This window comes from Otolemur garnettii, unplaced genomic scaffold (genome assembly GCF_000181295.1).
Source record: "Otolemur garnettii isolate 467f Iridium unplaced genomic scaffold, OtoGar3 scaffold00148, whole genome shotgun sequence".
Taxonomy (NCBI): domain Eukaryota; kingdom Metazoa; phylum Chordata; class Mammalia; order Primates; family Galagidae; genus Otolemur; species Otolemur garnettii.
In genome coordinates, this window is record NW_003852543.1 from 2221317 (window position 1) to 2244930 (window position 23614).

Below are 23614 nucleotides of genomic sequence, written 5' to 3' on the forward strand. Positions count from 1 at the left end.
GCAAGAAATAAAAATCCTGAGATGTTTATGCAACTTAACAATCCCCTTGCTTTTAAAAAATTTTTTTTCAAAAATATTTTTCTTATTTGAGAGTTATCCACAGCTTACAAGAGGAAGAGAACTATCAGGCCAGCCTGCTAAGATTCCTTATGCAAGCCACCCGAGTGATCAAGCTATCTTTATTCCCAGCTAGCCATAAGGCAAAGGAGAGTAACTGCTTCACAGCCAAGTTAAATGCCTGCAGCATCACCTGTTGGAAATCTTCAACTCTGATGTTTCTCAGAAATAAAATGAGCCAGAAACCAATCACACACACACACACACACACACACACACAACTTCTACAACTTTCTCACTTGTATTATTTTATTTCTTGGCACATCCTCTATCAACTGCACTGAGCCACTGGATGACAATGAAAGCTATTAGAAAGAAAATAAAACGTTAGTAATCAAGAGTTTCCTCAATCTGTTTTTCCCCGGCACACATTTGTGTTAAGCCTGGGCAGTCACATGAACTTAAGACAGCGCTTAAAAACAGCTGTTAGGATAAAATACCACCAATAATAAAGTTTATGAGATGAAGCCAGTGTTTTTATACTTACTCTTTCAATGTGTACTACTTATTCCCTTTATGTGGTTATGAGTTAGAAGGTCAAAACAAGCTGCTTTCATCAACTTCCAGCCTGTCCGTTTGGAAACTGCCAGTAAACCCAAGGCTGTGAACTTGGACAGAAGTCTGGAAACTAGCGTTCACGAGACTTCCCCACTTTCACTGTTATCTGTTTCTTAGAATAAAGTACAAACCTAAACATTGAGATTCATGTGCCATGCCTTTTAACTCATTTCTTTTTCAACATCAGAAGACCTAATTATCCGTGTCACCTGAGTTGTCTCCAACCCACATATTAACACATTTATTAGAAGCCAGGGACATAGCCAGAAGCAGACCCTGACCCTGAGCTGTGATCCCTGTATCCAAGGACATCCCCAGCTGAGTCACAGCAGAAGCCCACCACCTTGCGCCAGGCGGGAGCCCTCTGTGACTCTTGGCCCCGTGTCTTCTTCCTGGGGCAGGCAAGTATTTCCTAAGGCACTTGATCCATACTCAAGGACATGGCGCTACAAAGTCACTCCTTGCAGGGAACTGAAATGTTCCCTTCTAACCCCTACCTAATCTCGATTCTGCCCCTGGAACTACAAAGACACTCTATGATCCCTCTCAATCATCACCCCTCTTTTTGTCTAAGAATCTACTATACCACAGGCTCCAAACCTGGTCCTAAACCAGTTTCCATGTGCCTTGTATGATATGCTCTGGGAAGCCCCTCTGTCACTACCCTGGTCCCCTAGCTGTGCTACTGAAATTGCTGCTCTAAATAGCATGTGGCAGTGGTCTTCATTCAGTCTGGCCAGGGCAGGACATGGGATACTACTTCTCCTCGAGTGACCCACTACGTCTCTGGCACAGTCCACCTCTATTTCTGTAGACTTAGATTCCTTGTCAGAGGATCATAGAATCTATGACATCTTATTTTGAAAAACGAAAACTCTAAAACTAAGGCCAAAAAAATAAAGACCATCTCTGAACATGCTTAAGGAAAAGACATAAGCCTCATATCCCTTCTGACAGTGTAAGCAGCTCCGCCATTTACTTCATCCAAACTATGAAAAGAGATGCTTTTTTAGAGGCCTTTGAAAAGTAAATACACAACTCTATACATGTTAATTTACTTAAGACCTGACCATTCCTTAGACAAAGTGTATAAAAACTTGAAGTTGCTAGCTTTGGGTAACCGTAAGTTGTCTCTTGCCAAAAATCAGATCTTCGTGGTAGTGTTGGTGGTGGGAGGGGAGAGATGAGAATTTAAACTACAAATATAAAAATTTGACTACAGAGTAAGTGTGGCTTCCTCTATGATATTTAGCACTGGCAGCAGGAAACAGGTGACAAACATCTTGGCTCCTAAATTCACATGAAGGTCCCAAACATTACTGTGTTTTCATCTCAACGACAGGAAAGACCAAGACACGAGTCAAAAACATGAGCAAGAACAGAATCCTAAAAACCTACACCTTGAATGGTTTTCAAAGTAAAACACGGGAAAAGCCTATCGATTTTATTTACACAGTTGCAATTCATAATGGCTACGTACGAAGTGGAGGACTCACTTGACACAGATACATAATGACTGAGAACATACCGTAAAGAACATACCGTCAGGATGAAATACAATGAAAACGTCTCACTAAAAACAAATCCACAAAAGGCAGCTGCCTCTTTTTATCCCATTTTGTATAAAAGGAAAGACGTTTCACTTGATTCCAGACACTATTTTACATAATTACAAAGATGTCATTGTTGTGTTTGGACGTTTAACAGCTCAAATATTTCTCGTTAAAAACCTCTGTCTGTCCCAGTTGGGCTATTTGACTGCTCCCTGGAAAATCCTTGTCTCCCAAGCAAGCACATTAGGTACATTTATGCTAAAAGCAGATCCCCCACCACTAAGGGAGATGGGCAAACACAAGCAAGCCCCACAACAATAAAAAGAAAGGTAGTAAGAATTAAACACAGCTTTAAAAATAAGAAACTGGGGGCAGTGCCTGTGGCTCAAGAGTAGGGTGCCGACCCCATACGCCAGAGGTGAGGGGTTCCAAACCCAGCCCTGGCCAAAAACTGCAAAAAAAAAGAAAAAAAGAAACTGGAAGGCTCAAGTTAGTAGAGAATCTTCATGGTACAATGGAGAGCTGGGCCAGAAGGATGGTTTGAGCCCAAGCTCCTTCATCCACCGATCAGCTTTTGCTGGCCCCAAACTTCCATGAACCCCCATACAATGGGCAATTGCAAGGGAGAATCAGTGGCCTGGTCTGTAAATCATGAAAATGTTAGATAAATAAACTGTGCCATGTTTCACCACCTAGGTAGACTTCTTTTGTCACAGAAGGAAAAAAAGAAAAGGCAGAATCACCTAGCTCAAGTAGGAGTTTAAAATATACAGAATTTTGTGCTGAAAGTCTGTCTGGTCTGTGGCTTAAAGGGGCTTGCATCTGTTTAGGCTCACGCACTCTTCCTCCTCCTTACCTCTCCAGGGCAGACACGGCTGCTGGCCCAGCCCTGCTGCCTCACTACTCTGTATAGGCGGGGAAATGGGTTGCCTGTCCCTGTACTGGGAAACACACTGTGTGACACAGATGACACTGGGGTTGATCTCACACAATGCAGGCTGCTCTCCAGCCCCAAAACTTCCCCTAAATGCTCTAACCACTACCAAACGGGTGGCCACAACATCCTCATATTCCACGCCAGGACAGTGGTCCCCGGCCAGGCTGAGGGACTTGCCCCAGGGCTGTAACAACAGTCAACAGAAGGATCTAGACGTAATGTGTCACCTGTTGGAACTTTCCACTGTCACACTTCATAGAGAACATAAAGGTTGGTCAGCACAGTGCACTGCATATGCCAGGCTTTCTTTACAGAGAAAACACAGGTAGTGCTGAGCTTCCAAGGAGCATACTGCCAAAATCCAAGCAAAAAGAGAGGCCTGCTGGCACTCACATACTATTATGTTAATATCACTTAGATTCCTTTTAAAGCAACAAATATTTGCAATCCTGCTATACACCAAACTATTTTCCTAAGTTGGTGCATTGTTTTGACTAATCTGGCAGAATGTATGCTCACGTGTAAGTAAAAATTAAGTCTAAATTCACATATACAACTATTAACATTGTATATATCCTCAACTCATTTCTAGATAACTTTGTGTTAAGAAATTTGCCAAGGGACATTTCCCAAGCAGACAAATCTATAAGGAAAAGAAACTTTTTGTCTTTTCTCCTGCACAATTATCCTACAGAAAATAACTCACTTAATAAAAGAAAGTTGTCAAGCTTCACTCACCTCATACACAATCACACATACGCTCCTAAGAGAAAACAGCCCCTTCCGCTTCAACTGGCTTCTTTAAAGAAGTCTCAATTCATCATTAAGTCATCTCTGAATTGCTTATGTTATCATGTTTTAGGAACTGGAATGAGAAGCACTCTCTGGCCCAGGAACATATCACACTGGGTAGGGGGAGGCTCCAAGGCAATTTAAATAGTTGAGAATCATGATAATGAACCTGTTTCAATTTAATACATATAACCTATTGGACTGAAATAGTCATTTCTGGTTTTTTGTTTGGTTTTCTTTCTTTTTTTTTTTTTAATTTTAGCTTCAAAACCATTTTCACTACTAGGGAAGACTAACAAAGCCAAACTAAACCCAACATTACATACTGTGCAGAGGGCAGGGTGCCAGTGCCAAAGACCCAAGTTCAAGCTCAGGCTGCAACACTCGACATGGCCCAGACCCATGTACAAACATTCAAGGTCTACTTCCTCACTCTGCAAATGACATAAAGCCCCTAACTTCAGGTTTGTAGACGCAATCCTTGAGATCCACTGGCAGGTCGGCTACAAGCACAGACATGTGACTGAAGGAGGGAGATGTTCCTCGTCCCTCTGTCCTGTCCTCCTGGGCCATGCATGAAGGCATGAAAAGAAGATGCCTGCTGCCAGCAGCCCTATCTCAGGGCTCATTCTCATCATTGCTGCTGTGGCAAACCACAACTCTATTTGTGAACCAAGTAGATGGAGTCCAGGGCAGAGAACAGAGACTGACGAAGGGAATTCAAGTTTCCCAGAGGACACTGGGGATGCCAAGTCATTCTAAGCAAACAGTTAAAATCTTGAAGACATGGCCTCTTACACAGCGGGGTAAGCTTGTCCACCATGTAAATACTGTTTATACTGATTGTTGACCTCAGCCACCTTAGTTACTAAGAAAAAGGATCCACAACTCACTCACTCAGAAATACCAGAAGCTAAATAAATGATGGCTAATGGTCTATGTTATTTAATTACCCCCAGGGAATGGGGGCAGGGGGAGGCAGTTTTAAAAAGTGGAGGAAAGCAGCTTTATTCACATGATGGGCATTCCTAATGTGAGATCAATGAGCAACCAATATGCCCCTTATTTGGGGAAAAATTAACATAACTTTGGATTGCAGAAAACCGTAGTTCAGTCCATGTCTCAAGACCTTTCCTCAAAAACACATGTTGAACTATAATCAACTTTCTGCCAAATAAATGGGCCATCTCCAACAGGTGCCCCCAATTCAGCCCCAGTGCAGACAGAGCCAGGCAGGATGGGGGTTTCCAGATGTCTCTGCATGGTCCAAAGATTGGTCAATGAAGCTAGGGTTCTTCTCAGGATGATGTTCAGGTTCACCAGTAGGTTAGGAGTAATTCAGACCTCCCCACCTGGCTAGTTTCTAGAAAAGACTGTCTTCTTTTTTGCTTGTTTGTTCTGGGACCTCACAAATGAGAATTCTACTAACATTTACATATGAACTTACATCCCCAGGAGTTTTCTATACTCCTGAAATACTGTTCCTTTCCATGGAACAGGAGAGAACACTTCATTATAGCCATGCCTGCTGACCTCAGGGCTGTGATGCTCACGGAGGAGCAAGGAGAGATCATGAATCATGCTGCTACCAGACATTTTCTATTAGCTTATTTACTAACTCCCACCACCCTCAGAGGTGAGCACTGTGGTCCTCACTCGATGGGTTAAGTGAGGCTCAGACAGACTCATAGCTCCCCCCGGTCCCTCAGTGGACAGAGAACAGCCAGGATCCCACCAATACCCTGCTCTAGGCAGATGGGCAGCCTGCAGGAACCAAATTCCCCAGTGATCCCACTTGATGGATGTTCCAAAATGCTCACTTTGCTAAAATAAAAGCAGACCTCCCAAAGAGTAAAATTAGGGAATGTTAAGTCCATCTGGAGTACTTCAGGTGATAGGCTGATGGGCCAAAATCTTGATCTCACTTGGACAAAATCTTTACCCAACACAAAGGATGTGACAGTTAATACTGAGTCATACAAACAAGACACACTTGTCCATGGGAGGCTGTTGGATATGCCAAAAACAAGGATTAAAACTAAAAGAAGAATGTGCACTGTTTGTTATTTATTTTGTCCTAATTATAAATACTAGCTATAATTTTGCAGATATAGAAAACCATACAGAAAAGACTGCCTGTATTCTGAATACAACAATATCCTCTATTAACAGTCTGATACATTCTCCTTATCTTACTGTTATATCTATAACCGTCTCCAATACCAAATTAGGCTATCATCAACAATTTTGCATCCTTTTTTAACGACATTAGGCCAGAAGCATTTCCCCATGCCATTAGTCTTTTAACACCATAAGGAAGAGAACACTTCAGTCTGTCAAAAGGATGCATAATCATTTAGAGATTCTCCCATTTCATTAGGACTGCTGATAGTTTTTTGGCCGGTATAATTAATGCTGCGATGAACTCCCTTGTTATACACTTAGGCTAGCATTTCCTGCAAAAGAAGGGAATGTCAGGTCTTTCTTTTGAATGAGCAGGGTCTGAGGATATGTGGATAATCTCTATGTGCACAGAGATTATATAGTCTGGCCTTGGACCAGTCCACAAGGTCTCAAAGGACAGAAGTCTGCCTTGTGTCAACAATGTAATGAGACATGCACAGAGGAGGAAAGCATTCTGATGGCCCATGTCCCACCACATGGCTTGGCTGACCAGAAGGTGGAACAGACCAGAAAAACCATCACATGAGAGATGGGTGAAGAGATTGAGGCTCGCCTAACAGAGGAGTAATGAAGACAACTTCATTCCGGTATGGGAGAAACAGGGGTACTGAGAGACAGTGGTCCACAGGGAGCCTGTCCCAGCACAGGTGGGATAACCACAGACCACAGATGAGACTAGGCATTTGCTTCCAGTTGATGGCCTTAAGGCAGGTCAAGCAGCAAGGCATCAGACCGTCCAGTGTCTGACTGGCAAGTGCCAGTGCCTGAACTTTCCACCGCAAGATCCTAAATATAGATGTAGTCAGATTGATTGCTTTTTTCCTGCCTTATAGTCAAATTATCTAGAACTCCCAGGACTTGCAGCTTTAATAAGAAGTCCCCTAAGATGTGTAAAATCAGACTTGAATTACCCATACATTTTCAGGAAGGATGTCTAAAAACAGCACGGAGCACACCCTATAGTCACACATACAACACGGCTCTAACAAGAGATACTGCAGCTATTACCCAAAGAAAGTAGACTGGATTATGGCTAGCTCTCTTCCCAACATTAAAGTCCATTATTCCATACACAATAAAAATATAATGGGGTGGCAGCACCTGTGGCTCAAAGGATTAGGGCACCGGCCCCATATGCTGGAGATGGCGGGTTCAAACCCAGCCCCAGCCAAAAACTGCAAAAAAAAAAAATAAAAAGTGTGTGTGTGTGTGACAATGTTGATTCTGAAATTTCAGTTATCTTTGTAGACAGAGCCAATCATTACTATGATCTCAATGTTCACATCCCCCCCAACAAATTCCTACTTTGAAACCTAGCCCTCAAGGTGATGGTATTAGGAGACAGAATGGGATTGGATGGGATCAGCGCTTTCACAAAAGAGACCTCAGAGAAAAGAGAAACCACTCACTCTTGAGGGCGCACTGGTCTATGAACTAGAAGTTTGGCCCTCACTGCACACTGAGTCTGCCTTGGTCTTGGGTTTCTTGCTCCACAACTGTAAGAAATATGTGTCTGTAAGCCACCCAGTTTACTGGGCTCTGTTACAGCAGCCTATATGGACTGAGATAAATATCAATCAAAAATACTTAAAGGAAGATATGGGACCTCTAATTCCACTGATGGAGAACCCCATTCTTCACAATTAAAAACAACGGACAGAAGCAACAGGAAAACTGAAAAGAGGAAAGAAGATGGGCTGGGAGCTCAGGACTCGAGGGATGATGGGTGGTCAGTTTTCTGATTTTCTCGTCTTCCATACATCCAGGACAGAGCAGTGGAAAGCCTCCAACTGGGAGTCTCTGGCAGGCACAAGAGAGAAAAAACTGCAAAGACAGCCTGTTCTTCCTAACCAAGGACTGGAAGAAATCTTGGGAGAGGGTAAAACAGAAAACCAATGACAATGCTAAGGACAGAAAACCAATGACAATGCTCTACTCCAGCCAAACAGCCACGGGAAAAACCACAACACCCCGGCACCCACCCCAGTTTCAGCGTGGCACAGTGGGGAGCTGATGGGAGGGGCTGATTCCACCAGCAGATGGTGTCAGCAGGCCACGCTCCCTGGCAGGGGTGGACTGAGGTCATGCTACAGACCTGCCTGAGCAGTGTCTGTGGGACTGTGTGGGCAACTGTCTAATATTCCTTCCCTACAGAGGCAGCCGATGCTCAAATTTCCTTTCTAGGGCAGCATTAGTGGGGAGTAGCAGTGAGTCAAGCCTCCACTTCCACTAAACAGCAAGGAGAAGGTACAAGGTGGGGTGAGCTGACACTACTCACCACACCATACGGCACCCTGAGTAAGGCAGTACCGGGCTCAGGGGCCCAATGGCTCTCCCTACCCCAGCCTTGAGTGTCAATGAGCACCCAGTGGGTACTGAGTCTCTGCGCCCTAACTGGCATTAAGGAAAATGAAGGAAAACTCCCCCACCTAACATCAAAGAGGGAGAAACCAGGTGGCAGGAGGTGGAGCTAGATGGCATGCTGCCACCCCTTTCCTGGTGTCAAGGGGGAGAAGAAGCCGAGTATTCCCCTCTATCCTGCAGCAACAAGGAGGTGTGAGGTGGCCCTACGCTGTTTTCCCCTTCTAGTTATCAGCAGAGGCCAAGGGAGCTGAGCCCACATCCCGAATCAGACACAGTGAACACAGTGAAGCAGTGTGCTGGGGCCGCCTCACTTTTGCCAGGATAGTATCATCTAGGCTGAACTTCCACTCACCTAGCAGGCAGGAGCAGGCAGAAATCTTAGAATTGAAAAATACAATTAAACATAATTTTGAAAACTCACTATGGGATTGACAAGAGAGTGGAAATGACACAGGATAGAATCAGTGACTATGAAGCCAGATAAACAGAATTCAATCTAGAGAAAAAACAAGACAGCGGAAAAAATGAACAGTCTCAAGAACACAAAAGTACTAACATTCTTATCATCCAAGTTCCAAAAGAGTGAGAGTGGAAGGGATTGGGAAAGACTTCAAAGACAAAATGGCTAAAAACTTCCCAAACCTAGCCCTGCAACTACAGATTCAAGAAGCCAAGCAAACCCCCACGAGATAAACCCAAAGAAATTTATGGTGAGACATGTCACAATTAAACTTCTGAAAACTAATAAAAAATCTTGAAAGCAGCCACACAGAAACGAGACACCACCTACTTGAGAACCCCAATTCAAAGGACAGCAGATTTCTCATCTGAAACCCCCGAGGCCAGAAAGAAGGGCATGTTTGTCATGTACTTAAAGAAACTGTCAACAAGAACTCTGTCCTGAGTGAAGATATCCTTTAGGAAGGAAGGGGAGATGATGACATTCTCAGGAGGAGAGCTAAGAGGATCTGTTGCTAACAGAGCTATCACTAAAGGACCAAGGGTGTTCTCTAAACAGAAAGGAACAGAAGAAAACTCAGAACTTCATAGAGGGAAGAACGCCGGGATGGGAAAAAACGGGAGTAAAGATTTCTTCTTACAGTTTTCCTAAATCATATTTCATGGCTAAAGCAAAAATTGTAATGCCAACATATACTGAGGAAATACTTAAGACAATTATATTTGAAAAGTGCGACAGGTAAAAGAACCTAAAGTAGGTAAAAGCGTCTACACTGCAGCTGAAGTCACAAAGAATTGTTACCACGAACACTGGCAGATTTTTAACACATTCATTGCACATACACTATAATAGCTAGAACCACCACCAAGAAAACAAGACAGAGCAATATATTAAAAACCACTAAAAATAAAATGGAATCCTAAGAAATGTTCAAAAAACTCAAAGAAAAGAGAAACAAGAAACAGAAAACAATAAAAAGGGACACTTCCATAATTACCTTAAATGTAAATGGTCTAAATACACCACTTAAAAGACAGATTTGGCAGAGTAGATCAAACAACTTTATCTTAAGATAGGCTAGCCACAAAAACTTTTACTCCCCAAAACAATATATGTAGAAAGTGAAAAAACAGAAAAACTTATACCATATAAACATTAATATATTAAACTTTTTGTTCTGTTTTGTTTTTTGAGACAGAGTCTCAAGTTGTCGCCCTGGGTAGAGTGCTGTAGCATCACAGCTCACAGCAACCTCCAACTCTTGGGCTTAGGCGATTCTCCTGCCTCCTCCTCCCAAGTAGCTGGGACTACAGGCCCCTGCCACAATGCCTGGCTATTTTTTGGTTGCAGCTGTCATTGTTTGGCAGACCTGGGCTGGATTCGAACCGGCCAGCTCAGGTGTATGTGGCTGGCGCCTTAGCTGCTTGAGCCACAGGAGCTGAGCCAATATGTTAAATTTTTAAAAGACAGGTATGTCTACATTAATATCCCATAAAGTGGACTTTACAGCAGTGATAAAAGGATTACGCTAATAAGCAGACATGATTCTAAATGTGTAAACAGCACACAGCAGCACCTCAAAATACATGAAGCAAAATCTGATAGAACTAAAAGGAGAAATGGACAAATTCACCATGGTAGCTGGAGACTTAACCACCACACTCAGCAACTGACAGAACGGGAGGACAAAAAAACCAGCAAGCCGGTAAAGTGAAAAACATAATCAACCAGTAAGATCTGAATGATGGGCTTGGCGCCTGTGGCTCAAGTGGCTAAAGCACCAGCCACATACACCTAAGGTGGCGGGTTCGAATCCAGCCTGGGCCCACCAAATAACAATGACAGCTGCAACCCAAAAGTAGCCAGGTGTTGTGGCAGGTGCCTGTGGTCCCAGCTACTTGGGAGGTTGAGGCAGGAGACTCGCTTGAGCCCAGGAGTTGGAGGTTGCTGTGAGCTGTGATGCCACAGCACTCCACCCAGGGGGGATAGCAGCTTGAGGCTCTGTCTCAAAAAAAAAAAAAAAATCTGAATGATGTCTCCGTAATGAACACCCTACCCAACAGCTGCAGAATACAGATCCTTTTACAAGTACCCATGGATAATTCACCAAAACAGGCCATATCCTGAGCTATAAAACAAGCCTCAACAAATTTAAAGTAACTCACCTCATATACAGTATGTTCTCTGACCACAATAGAATCAAACAAGAAAACAGTAACAGACACAACACAGGGCAATCTCCACACACTTGGAAATAAAAAAAGCACACTAATAAATAACCTAGGGTCGAAAGAGGACATCTCAAAGAACATTAAAACAAACAAAAAAGAACTCAATGAAAACAGAAGTACAATACACCAAAACACCGTGAGATGCAGCTAAAGCAATGGTAGAAAAGTAATATGCAGCAATAAATAGTCACATTAGAAAAGAAAGGTCTTAAAACACTATTCCAAGTTCCTATCTCAAAAAAATAGGGGAAAGAACCTAATAAACAGAAAGCAAGCAGAAGAAATAATGAATACAATTGAGAATAGGAAAATAGAAAAAAAATCATCGGGACAAAAAGCTTTTAAAAAAAATCAATAAAACATCAAGATAAAAAAGAAGATAGAAATTCCCATTATCAGAAATGAACCAGGATAATAAAGGAGTATTATGAACTCTTTTTATACTCATAAATTCAACCATCTACCAAAATTCAACCAGGATGAAATAAACAATTGAACAGTCCTACAAACACTAAAAAAAATTTAATTTGTAATCTAAAAACACCCAAAAAAGAAATCTCCCAGCTTGGATGGTTTCACTAGAGAATTCTACAAACATTGAGAGGAGAATAAATACCGATTTTATACAATCTCTTCTAGAAAACAGAAAAGAGAACCCTTCTTAACTTACTATTAAGACTCTGATATAAAAATCAGGCAGTCCTGGCTCGGCACCTATAGCTCAACCGGCTAAAGCGTCAGCCACGTACACCTAAGGTGGCGGGTTCGAATCCCTAGCCCAGACCCGCCAAAACAATGACGGATGCAACCAAAAAATAGCTGGGAGTTGTGGCGGGCGCCTGTGGTCCCAGCTACTTGGGAGGGTGAGGCAGGAGACTCGCTTGAGCCCAGGATTTGGAGGTTGCTGTGAGCTGTAAGGCCACAGCACTCTACCCAGGGGGACAGCTTGAGGCTCTGTCTCAAAAAAGAAAAAAAAAAAAAATCAGGCAGTCCTAAAAGGATAGGAAAGATCAAGAACTTTGAGACAAATACTCTCAACAAAATAACAAATTCAATGCAGTAGTGTTTGAAAAGAGTTATACATCCTGCCCAAGTAGGATTTACATTGCATCAACAAACTAACCTTATAAGTAAAATGTGATCGTATCAAGTGATACATAATCAACGTTTTATAAAATCTGATATTCTTGCCGTTTATGATAAAAACTCAACGTAACACGTACTGAATAAAGATAAAAGTTCCTTGTGATTTTAAAAAGTATCTATAAAATATTTATGGTTAACATTATCTGTCATGAATGGTTAAAGTCAGAAAGCTAACCAACCCTAAGCTGGGAACAAGGATGTCTGCTCTCATCACTTTCATCAACATTAATTACCAGACACTCTAGCAGGTGCAAGAGAGCAAGAAAAAAATATAAATGGACTGGGAAGAAAGAAATAAAACTGTCCCTACCTGCAGATTACACCACTACATATGTCTCCCAAGAAATCTACAAACTCCTACCAATCACTGAGTTTTGCAAGGCTACAGGATACAAGATCTACACGCAAAAAACTATTGTATTTCCTATACACTACAAGTAACCATGTGGAATTGAAAGTAAAAATACAATACCATCAATATTCCCTGAGTACCAACTATGCCAGGGCTCTACCAGAACCTGCAAATAGCCCAATGGCTTTCAACAGGTGAATGGTTAAGCAAATTGTGGTGAATCCATACTATGGAAGGAATACTACTCAGCAACAAAGAACTAGGGACACACACAGCTCAGGTAGTTCTCAAGGGAATTATGCTACGTGAAAAAAGCCACTCTCAAAAGGTTACATGTGGTACGATTCTATTTATATAGCATACTTGAAATGACCAAAGTACAAGTACAAAGATCAGACTAGCAGTTACGAAAAGGAAGGGAGGTGACTGTGGCTACTAAGAGGTATCATGAGAACTGCTTGTGATGGAGCTGCTCTGTGTGCTGGGATGGAGGCCACACGATTCTAGACATTTTGTAAAATTGCACTGAAGTAAACACACACTCACAGACACCCAGAACAGAGTGCAGATAAAATCTGAAGAAGGTAGATGGGTTCCAGCAAAGTCATTTGTTGGCTCTGACAATGTACTATCATTACACAAGATGTTACCCTTGTGGGAAACTTAGCAAAGAGTGTCTGGGATCTCTTTGTATTATTTCTTACAAATGCATGTAGATTTATAATTATCTGAAAACAAAATGTTTTCTAAAAAGATATGAAACTGCAAACTAGACAACTAGTAATTACTAAATAGTAGACAATATCCTTTAGGAATGAAGGACATTGTTACTAAATAATTACTAAATACTGTTTGGAACTAGTGAAGAAAAATAGCTCTCTCTTTTGTCACTTGCTATTCCCATTCTGGAGCTACAAACTGTCCTTTTTTCTCTAGGCAACTCTATTGGGAGGCTCCCGGCAGGCTAGCACTCAGGAACCAAGCCCCTCCACTATGGGCTTCTCCAACCCCAGAAAGGCATGGACTTTAAAGACGTAAAACAAAACTCCCTATTTGCCTGAAAAAGATAGCTGTTCACAAAGTTCATTCAATGTTTAAGATGTTCATAAGATTAGGTTAATCACTTTCACTCTCTGAAGTCAACAAAATCTACCCAAGTAGTAAGTTCCACGGAAATGGTGGCCCGGAGTGGGAAGAGTTAAGGTCTTGCTTACTGAAGCCTCACTACACATTCCAGCTCTTCCGTCTGCAAGGCAAGCCTGTCCAGGCAAAACGAACACAAGCCACAGACCTAATTTTACATTTTTCTAGTAGCCACACTTATAGCAAAAAGAAAACAGGTAAAAATAATATTTTTATATTATTAATATAAATATATTTTATTTAGTGGCCAACAAACGTATGAAAGATGCTCATTATCAGGTAAATCAACCTATGAGATATCACATCACATCCATTAGGGTGGCTACTATCAAAAAAGAAATAAAAAACCCACCAAAGAAAACAGAAGGTACCAAGTGTCGGTGAGTAACTGGAACATGGAGTAATTGGAGTAACTGGAACTCTAGTGCACATGTTAGTGGGAATGTGAAATGGGGCAACCTCTGTGAAAAACAGCAACAGTGGTTCTTCAAATAATTAAAAACAAAATTACCATGTAATTCAGCAACCCCACTTCTGAACATATACCCCAAACAATTCAAGGCTAAAACTCTTAACAGATATTTGGATATCCATGTTCATACTACTCACAACAGCCAACAGGTAGAAGCAACCCAAGTATCCATTAATGGAGAAATGGGTGAACAAAACGTGCTATGTACACACACTGAAACATTGTTCAGTCTTCAAAAAGAAGAAAATTCTGATATGCTACAAGATAAAATGAACCTTGAGGACATTGTGCAAAGTGAAATAAGCCAGTCACCAAGAGATAAACAGTGTATGATTCTACTTACAGGAGGTACCTGAAGTGGTCCGACTCAGAGATAGAAGGTAGGCTGGTGCTTGTCAGGTGTTGGGGGAAAGGGTGAGTAGGGAGTGGTTTACTGGGTACAGTTTCAGCTTTACAAGATGAAAAGGTTCAAAGGTTCTAGAGACTGGCTGTACAATAATGGGGATGCAGTCAACACTACTGAGCTGCAAACTGAGAAATGGATGGTGAAGGTGGTTTTCTGCTTTTTTTTTTTACTGCAATTTAAAAAACTTATATTTAACCCATATATGCAAAACATCACTTCCATATGCAATTCTTATGAAAATGACTGAGACATATTACATTCTTTTTTGCGTATTAAATCCTCAAAATTTATCAAGAGCTGACACTAATAGCAAATCTCAATTTGGTCTAGTCTCACATCAAGTGCCGGACACACAGGTGGCTTCCCTATTGGCCAGCAGTGTTGAGCTGGACCTTACTTGCCACCCCTATGTGACAGGCTTTACAGGTGGATCTCAGAGATTAATATTAATAGGGGCAGAGGGCAGATTCTGAGGGAAAAAAAGGGAGGGAGCAAGTAAAGACCCTGCCCTCTGTCCTTTAAAAGGCTACTAGGCAGAGCTGGACTGACTTTGGACATTTCCTGGGCTCCTCCCCTTTGTCAGGCACTTACTAGGATGGGCAGGAGTTCATGCCTCCTCCTCAAAAAAGGGGGTCCGACAGTTACAAGAGAAGTACCCACAAGACTCCAAGGGGCAGAGACAAGAAAGCAAGTAACTGAACTCTGATGTGTCAAGGAATAAGTGAAAAGTTTAAGACATTTATAAACATGACATGAGAGAGAGATTAATAACAAGCATCCAACTATATCCTGGACATTCTCAACACTTGTTTCCAACTGCACTGATTATATTTCAGAATAAGACTTTGTACTGGATTTAATAAACAATTTGTATTTAAAACACCCCAAAAGGCAGTTGGTAAACCAACACATGTGGGTGATTCTGATTAAAAGAATCAGTTATTCACAGACTAAGAGATCACTTGTCATGTTAATCTTACCCAGAGTGCAAGGAGAGCGAAACTGAGGAAAAGTATAAAAAACTCTACCTCCTCAGAGATAAATATAATGTTCTTTAAACATGCCTTCAGAAAAATCAGAGACATGAAGTAAAACAAAGACATTTCTAGTACAAAAACCTAATTGCTATGCATCCCACATAAAAACCTTTCTCATTAAAACAAAGATGCGAGAATAAAACCTTAAGGCACACTGTTCTCTACCTCAAGTTGCTGAGCAGAAAACTATTTTGTGGTTGAAGCAGCCCCTAGCTAAGGAGAACTTCTTTACAACCCTCACATTTGTGTTCTACTGGTTCAAACCAATCATAAAGACTTCTTTGTGAAAAATGTATTTTGCAATACATTATCAAAAGCTTCATTGAAGATCTTAATGGATATGGTTGAGTAAGGAATACTAAAAATGGCTATCAAGATAAGAGAACCACTTATCTATGCAGCATATTTTAGGGGCCTTCAGGCACTGAACTAAGATTCTGAGAATGGCCAGAAAAAAAGTTATTTATGGACTACAAAAGTTGTAATTTTTATGCTTCCATTTAATAAACTTACATCTTGCTAAGCTTCCCCCCCCCGCCGCTAATTCTCCCCTCCCCTGAATCCATCCAAGTCATCCTCTACCAAAACAAATCTTCCAATAACTTATTAACACCAAAAACTTACCTTGGTACACTAACTTCAAAGTCCTTACAATTTCTCATTTAATCCCATGCATTAAACTCTAAGTTATCATACCAATCTTATGAAATGTAGTTAATACTATAAAATTACACATCTGCATCCATCACTGTACTTCATAGGTCTAACCATTAACTTCACTTAATAATCTAGATTGTGATCTTTAAAGCTCTAAATCTGTTATCTCAAGTAACAGTGCATATCTCATAATTAGCTTGTTAAATAGTATTTGTCACCAAGAAAAACACTCACGCCTGTCTTTACATTAACAAATATACTAACTCACTAACTATTCCTTATTACTAGAAATAGGGAAACTATTTTTATGCGTTAAAATACCACTTGATGCATACAGGTCTATAGCAAAAAACCAGTAACTTTTAGAGGGTCCTTAAAATACACAGATTTTTAAGCATGTATAGCATAAACCACCATATTTAGTGTAAGCAAGAATGGTGTAGGTTCATAGATATGCAGGACCATTTTCATGGTTAGAAGAATAGTTAGAAGCACCAACAACTTTTATAGCTGAAATGAGTTCAAGAGCAGTAGTAATAGCAATAAGACTTCTAGCTAAGAAGGGACGTTATCTCCCAAAATTTGGCAAGAAATGAATAGCCAACACATGTAGCTGTTGGTATTTTTACCACTTTTGCCTGCCGTTTCTCCGGTGTGCCCAATCCCTTGGAGGTTCTTTCCAATTCTGTAACATGGGGACAGGCCTGCTCATTTTATCTTACTAAGGATTATGAAGACAGAGCTGGATAGTACTTACAAAGGCAAGAGCTGCCAGTGTGTTTCAGAATTCAAGTATCTAGTCTGATGACTTTTAGCCTTTTGGCAAGACAAGTGTGACCTAAATTTTAATAGTTTATACCGGGTTTCCTAATCAACAACACTACCAACTTACTTATCTCACTTATTTAAAGCAGGCTAGTCTGGACAAATGGTTTTAAGTGACTGTGGTAAATACTGATCCAGACATGAACCTTTTCCATTAGTAAGGAACAGCCAGTTAAAGCAACATGGACCTACACTAACAGAATTATGAATAAAGTCACATGTGGGAGGTTCAAGTGTCAAATCAAACCTGTACATGTTTGTTTGGTTTGTACAATGTTTTCAAAAATATAAATTAGTTGCCAATGTTGAAATAGAGTATTTGGCATCAAAATCTTCATTCCTAGATTATCTTGCAGTATAGGAAAACCTGCCACCCTGAAACAATATGCCCTCACAGTCACAATTAGGGGCAGCCATAAAGTACAAGGGGTAAATGCTCTTCAGCTTGCTAAACTTCCACCAACTACTTAGTATCTGTCACTCTTGGTGCAGATCCTAGAACTGCCTTTAATCCCTGACATAAAAATCTACAATGTAATCTCCTAAATACCATGTCCAAAGCTTCTGCACAATAAACCCAAAGAGGAATTTAGGCAGAAAACAAACCATTTTCATGGTTCTATGTTGGTACTGCTTATATGAACTGGCTCATTTTTTGAACATGATTAACTTGGCTCATCTCTTTCTTCATTATTTTGGTTAAGTTACATAGATATCTTCTGTAACTGACCAGATTCCTTTTAAGCAAAATGGTTTTAATATGTAAAGCCTAGTGGTTAAAATAACACACCATGGATATTATGCTGGAGCTTAGTGAAGGCAGTTGAGATTCAAGCTCTACCTGCCTAAAAGTTAATGTTTGGATCTCTATTCATGCTGCCACAAAGAATAACATTTTACAGAAGTGATAATTTGACAGTATTATTTGACACATTCTCCATTCTCAACAAATAATGGGATAAATCAATTACGAGAGTCTAAAAGGGGGCTTTAAGTACTATACACAGTTTTTAAACAGATATTCAAACAACCACATGCCAACTACCTCTTACCCGGGTATTGCTTACCCATTGCACTGAGATAATGGTTGAAGGCCTGGCAAGGAGGACTTGGGGTTTGTGTTGATTTGTCACAACTCATGGGTGCTGGGCTCCTGTCTGTGTCAAAAGAGAAATACCCACTGGAGGATCGAGACAGCAGGGAGGATCTTCTTACAAAGATGAAAAGCGGGGATCTGGTAGCAAAAGGACCAGGGCTGGCCGGTGGGGCCAGTGGGCCCTGAGGGCTGCCTTGGGGGCAGCGGTCCCCTTCGACTTCCGGATTGCCTTCGGGATTACCTTGGGGCTCTGTATGTAGAGAGGTAGGGGCCCCAGGCCTGAGCTGGGGAGGTCTCTCCGCAGGTTGCAATTGTCCACCTTCTCGGTCACACTCAGAACCTACATCTGAAGGTTGCTTTGCCATTTGGTCTTTTTTTCTGCAAGTAAAATCAAAAGAAACACTATTATCTTAGGCAAAACAATTACAAAGAATAAATAAAATTAGCTACCTTTCACCCTCTCCTCTATTAAAAATTCTTAGAGGAATTAATCTCAAATACTTTAAAATTAAGTTGCTACCTTGTATGCTTCCCTGACACTCTCCCAAATAAAGGGTGAAAAATGCAGCTAAAACAACAATGCTATTGATGATCTTTTCTGGTCGGGAGTAAAACTCGGTCTAAACTTCATACCATCAAACAAAACACAATGTCAACTGCTTTGTGGAACTGGTGCTTTTACACACACACACACACACACACACGTGCGTGCGTGAGCGCAAGCTTTAAGAGAAGCAGCTTGCTTGCAGTCTTTTCACATGTGTTCTGTGCTCAGAACCGACTAGAATAAGTCAAAAACTCCCAGCGGGCTCTGTTTTCCCGGGATCAGATACCGCGCTGGAGCACAGGAGCTGGGGCAGATGCAGCGATTGCAGGCGGCTGGCCGCGTTCCCCGCTCCGGCCCCATTGTTTGCCGAAAATGCTGAGGGCAGCAAGTCTGGGGAAGGTTTGGCAGCGGCCGTCAGTCGTAGTAAGTGCGTCACAATAGAGTTTGTAACTCAGAGCTCCGCTCAGCCTGGCTCTGGCGCTCTGCGCCCGTGCTCCCTCCCGCTCTGGGCCCGCGTGCCGCACCGAACTGGATGGAACTTCTCCAAGGTGCAACCGTACTGTAGGTGAACACCTCCAAATGAAGGACCCCCGAGGCCGTGCCCGGGCACCTCCTAAGTTCACATCTAGTTTTGCACGCTAGGCGACACCGGCGCTCGCCAACTTCACCCCAAAGACCCTCCCTTCAGAAGGCAAGCTCGCCGAAACTCACATCCGCCCCTTCCCCGCAGAGCGTGAAGTCCAGGCCCCGGTCCTGCGGCGTCCAGACCGCGACCGTCGCCGACCCGGCGGCCCCTGAACGTCTCCACGAAGGTAACGCGGGAAACAAAGCCCAGGACTCGGGTTCAGAGTCCCCGGGGCAGCGCAGAGCACGCGCCTTCCCGCCCGCCAGCCAGCCGAGGACTCCGCGCGCCGCGCTTCTGGCCCGCGCTACCCCGGCCGTCCCCGACGCCGCAGCCGCCGCCGCCGGGAACATCCTCCGCCTCCTCCCGCTCCTCCCCTCGCGCTCAACGCCCGCCGCCGCCGGCACCGCCGACCTCCGCGCGCCGCTGGCGCCGGGTGCCCGCGCTCCCAATTGGCTCGAGCGCGGTCTCTCCAAGTCCCAGCCAATCCGCAGCGGTGGCGGGGGCGGCGCCTACGGGTCAGGCCGCCAAAGGCAAGGCGATTGTTGACAAACTCGCCTTGAGCGCTTCTCTGGCTACCCAGGCTGCGGCGGCAACCCCGCCGAGGCTTTGGGGGCCGAGCTACCTGGCTATTCCGCCCCGTCCCTGTGCTCCATCGCGACCCCGCGCAAGTCTCAGCAGCTCCCGCTGGCCCGGGCAGCCAGTCACCTGGAGACAAAGCAGGATCTGCACTCTCCCCGGACCGGCAGGCTGGTCTTCTGTCTGGTCAACAGGAATGAGATCCCAACGGCCGTCCCGGGCCCAGCTGCAGCATTTATCCTTGTCCAACAACTTCCTCCTCCCTCTTTCTCCCCGTGAGCTGCCAACGCGCACCAAATCTATGCAGCCAACCCCGGGCACGGACGCGCACATCGCGACCACAGCAGACTCAGAGCAAATCCACACCCCTGGCCTCGGTCCGTCCATCACCAGCGCCAACCCTGGGGTAACAGGTCCCAGGGGGCACAGCGCTGCCAGCTTGCACAGCAAATGGGGCCCAGTAGTCTTGGGCACGTTCAAGCCATTAAGGTAGCCCGGTTCCACCGACCAAGCAGGTCCAGCTGGCCACAGCTCGTTCCCTGCCTGATCCCGGTGGTCAGGGGAGGACCTAGGTCTCTCGCTGACTGTGGATTGTGTAGCTAGCAAAGTCCGCAGAAAGCCCGCAAACCAAGCAGCGTCCCCAGCCACGTCCGAAAGCGCGAATGCAGCAGCGGCCCCGAAACTTCGGCCTAAATGAGTAAAATGAAAAGCCCAGTCTCGTGAGTTAAACCACCACTGCCGTTCCGCAAACCCTCCGCAACAAGCCCGTGCACCCAAGGAGAGCCCAGACAAGAAAACCACTCGCACCGCGCGGCCGCTACTCGGGTCGCTGGGGTAGGCGATGCGACTTCCCGGTTGGGCGGTGAGCCCTGCACCGTGGACTGCCGCCGGCGCAGAAAGCACGCGCTGCCTCTCCCAGCCCGGCCTGCGACCACCACGCCCGCGCGCTTCATCCCGGCCCAAGCCATATTTCGGCCAAGAGCCGGCAGCTTCTGTGCTAACGACCCTTCCGCAAAGTTGACCTCCCCGGGAGGCAACCTGACCAACTCGGATCGCCACCTCCCGCCAGGCGACAAGCGGGACCAATACGATGGTCTCCGCTTGCACGTGCGCGGGAAGCGAGCAGTAGGTGGAGCCGTTCGAGCTCCGGTGCCTATCTTCCATCGGTCCCCGGCCCGTTCCCCGGGATTCGGAGGTATTTGTTTACCTTGCGTTTCTCAGTCCGAGAGTCAGAGTCAGACATTGGGGGCACGAGGGCCAGGGGAAGGGCGCCGAGGCGGTGGCGGCGGGAGCAAGGCGAACCGAACAACCTGAGACGGTGCTGACTGTTGTGTGGCAGGGCTCGCAAGGTGGCTGGCTGCAAGAATGCGGCGGTGGCCCAGCGTTAGGACAAGCTCGGATCCCGGAGGCTGCGCGGAACGAAGTGAAACCTGCGCGGCCCTAGAGCCCTGCTCAGGCTGGCGGCCCCGCACCAGCGCCCAATCAGCGTGGGCTCCGCCCCTAACAGGTCCCGCCCCGGCGCGCGGGCCGGCAAGCCCCGCCCCCCCCGCGCCGCTGCCGCTTGAGCTTGCAGGCTCGGACAGGTAAAGGCGAGGGGGCTGGCTAGGCTTTCTGCGGCGCGCGCCTGCCGACCCTGGCATGTTTACCCGGCTAGTGACTCGGCCTGCAGACGGCTGTGTGCCTGCCCATCCCCCACCCCGAAGTGTACCCTCGCCTCTCCCAGCCGGGTGGCGACCGCCGCCTGTGCGAACAGAGGGGGCGCTCGGGACATACTCTAAGGCCGGCCGGCCGCGGTGGCGGTGGAGAGCCTAAGGAGGCGCCCCGGCGTCCTTACTGTGCTTGGAGAGAGTCTCAACCGCTCCTGGGCAAGCGGGGGACCGGCTTGGCCCACGAGAAGGCGCGGGTGTGAGGTCTTTGAGCTTTCCTCCCTCCGAGGGTTCGTGGCTCCCTCTTGGGCACCCTGTTCTGCCACCTCCTCTGGGGCTCTCCATTTTTTATCTCGCCCCAGTGGGCCTGAGACAGAGCCCGTGACGGGAGGCGGGGGGGGGGGGGGCGGGGAGGGGGAGGGGGGTATTCTGGGTGAGGTGTATGTAGATGCGGGTGTATGTAGAGCAGGTAAAGTCGGGAAATAAAAGAACTAAAAAAAAAAAATGCTTTATGAAAAAAAAGGCTGTTCCTAGGCTGGTTGGGACCCTCGAGATTTGCTGGGCTCGCTGAGGCTAGTGAAGGCGGAGCCGCTGAGTTCGGGTTGCCGGGTGGGGGTGGAGGGCGCGATACCTGCCCCCTCCTGCCATGGCGAACTCATCCCTCACCTCGAAGAGTACACTCCACGCCCCTCTCCCGTGCACCTTGGAGCTGCACCCGCACCCGACCTCCCTAAGTTGGCCGGCGGCCTCCTCCTCTATGCCCGCTCCCTCTGCACTTCTATGCCCCAGCCCCGGGCTTGGGCACGACCGCGGCGCGGGTGTAGGAGATTGGGGCAGGGAAATGGAACATCCTGCAGGGGAGATCTGGCTAGATGGATTAAGGGAACTCAATTTAGACCGCACCCTGGCTGGCCGTTGAAGAGAAGGAAGGGGATTCGGCTTGGAGGAGCAAGTGAAGAGACGTCCCCTCGTTGGGCCCCCTTGGTCAGTCTTTATGTTCATAAACAGATCTATAGCGTCAACGTGACACACCACAGCCCCAGGTCAAAGTCTTCTCAGGGCATTCTCAGCTGAGTCCTGAGCAAGGTAAAGGCCGCGGGCTCCCGGGGCTGGACGACGCGCGCCGAGCCCCGCCCGGTTATTTCGCTGCAAGAGGGAAAGGGCCTGGGCAGGAACGCAGCGAAGTAGATTCGGAGGCCGGAGGTCTGGCCTGACTGCGGCTTGGAGCTCCTGCTCCAGACCTTCGGTGGCGGCCGCGGGCAGACTCTACTCTTTGGCTGCCCCGCTTCGCACCGCGGAAAAGCAGCACGACCTGCTGCGCTCGCTGGCTGAGAGCCCTAATAAGCCCACCGCACGCCCGAGTGCTCCTCTCGGTCTGGCAACGCAGATTGGGACCGGAAAAAGACCGCGTAGAAGAAAGCCCTGTTGTTTGTTCCTGTGCAGCCCCGCCGCCCCCGCGTCGCTCGCTCCCACGACCCTGTAAGCTCTTTAAAAAACAAAGGCGTCGGGGAAAAGCAATTGGCTAAACGCTCAGATTTGGGGTGCAAAAGGAAGCCAGCTCCAAAGCGGTAGTTCTTGTGAGCCCCACGATCCAGGCTGTGCTAAGGAGGTTCGACCCGGCGTGGGGTGACCGCGAGCCCTTGCGACCTTCTCTCTCGGCGCCTGGCCGGAGCCCGGAACTGGGCCCGAGAGCCCAAAAGGCTTTAGATCACCGATCCTGGACGCCGCCCTCGCCAACGCGGGCAGACTGGTGGCCCTTCCTACCTTTGCCAAGAAATGTAGAAAGGAAAGAGCAATAAATTTCCCTTTCCTTTTTTCTTCTTCTAAAAAAACTCGGTCTATGGGGATCTGGGAAATGGCAAATGGGTCCCTTGTCTCTGACCGCAGGTG

The 23614-nt window shown here is 45.6% G+C and overlaps 1 protein-coding gene across 3 annotated transcripts in view; it reads right to left on the minus strand.

The window, feature by feature from the left end:
• BCL2L11 (BCL2 like 11) overlaps positions 1 to 21478 on the minus strand; it is a 41879-nt gene extending 20401 nt beyond the window's left edge. The window contains exons 1-3 of one of the 3 annotated variants that reach the window (XM_012811035.2): positions 21286 to 21478; positions 18572 to 18708; positions 18302 to 18391 (exon numbers count right to left, since the gene is read on the minus strand). In XM_012811035.2, the coding sequence (XP_012666489.1) occupies positions 18302 to 18391; positions 18572 to 18695 (214 nt within the window). In that variant the 5' untranslated portion in view covers positions 18696 to 18708; positions 21286 to 21478. Of the gene's footprint in view, positions 1 to 18301; positions 18709 to 19588; positions 19823 to 21285 lie in introns of those variants that run through there. The other 2 variants (XM_012811033.2, XM_023518844.1) reach the window with 2 other exon arrangements.
• Positions 21479 to 23614: the final 2136 nt, after the last annotated feature.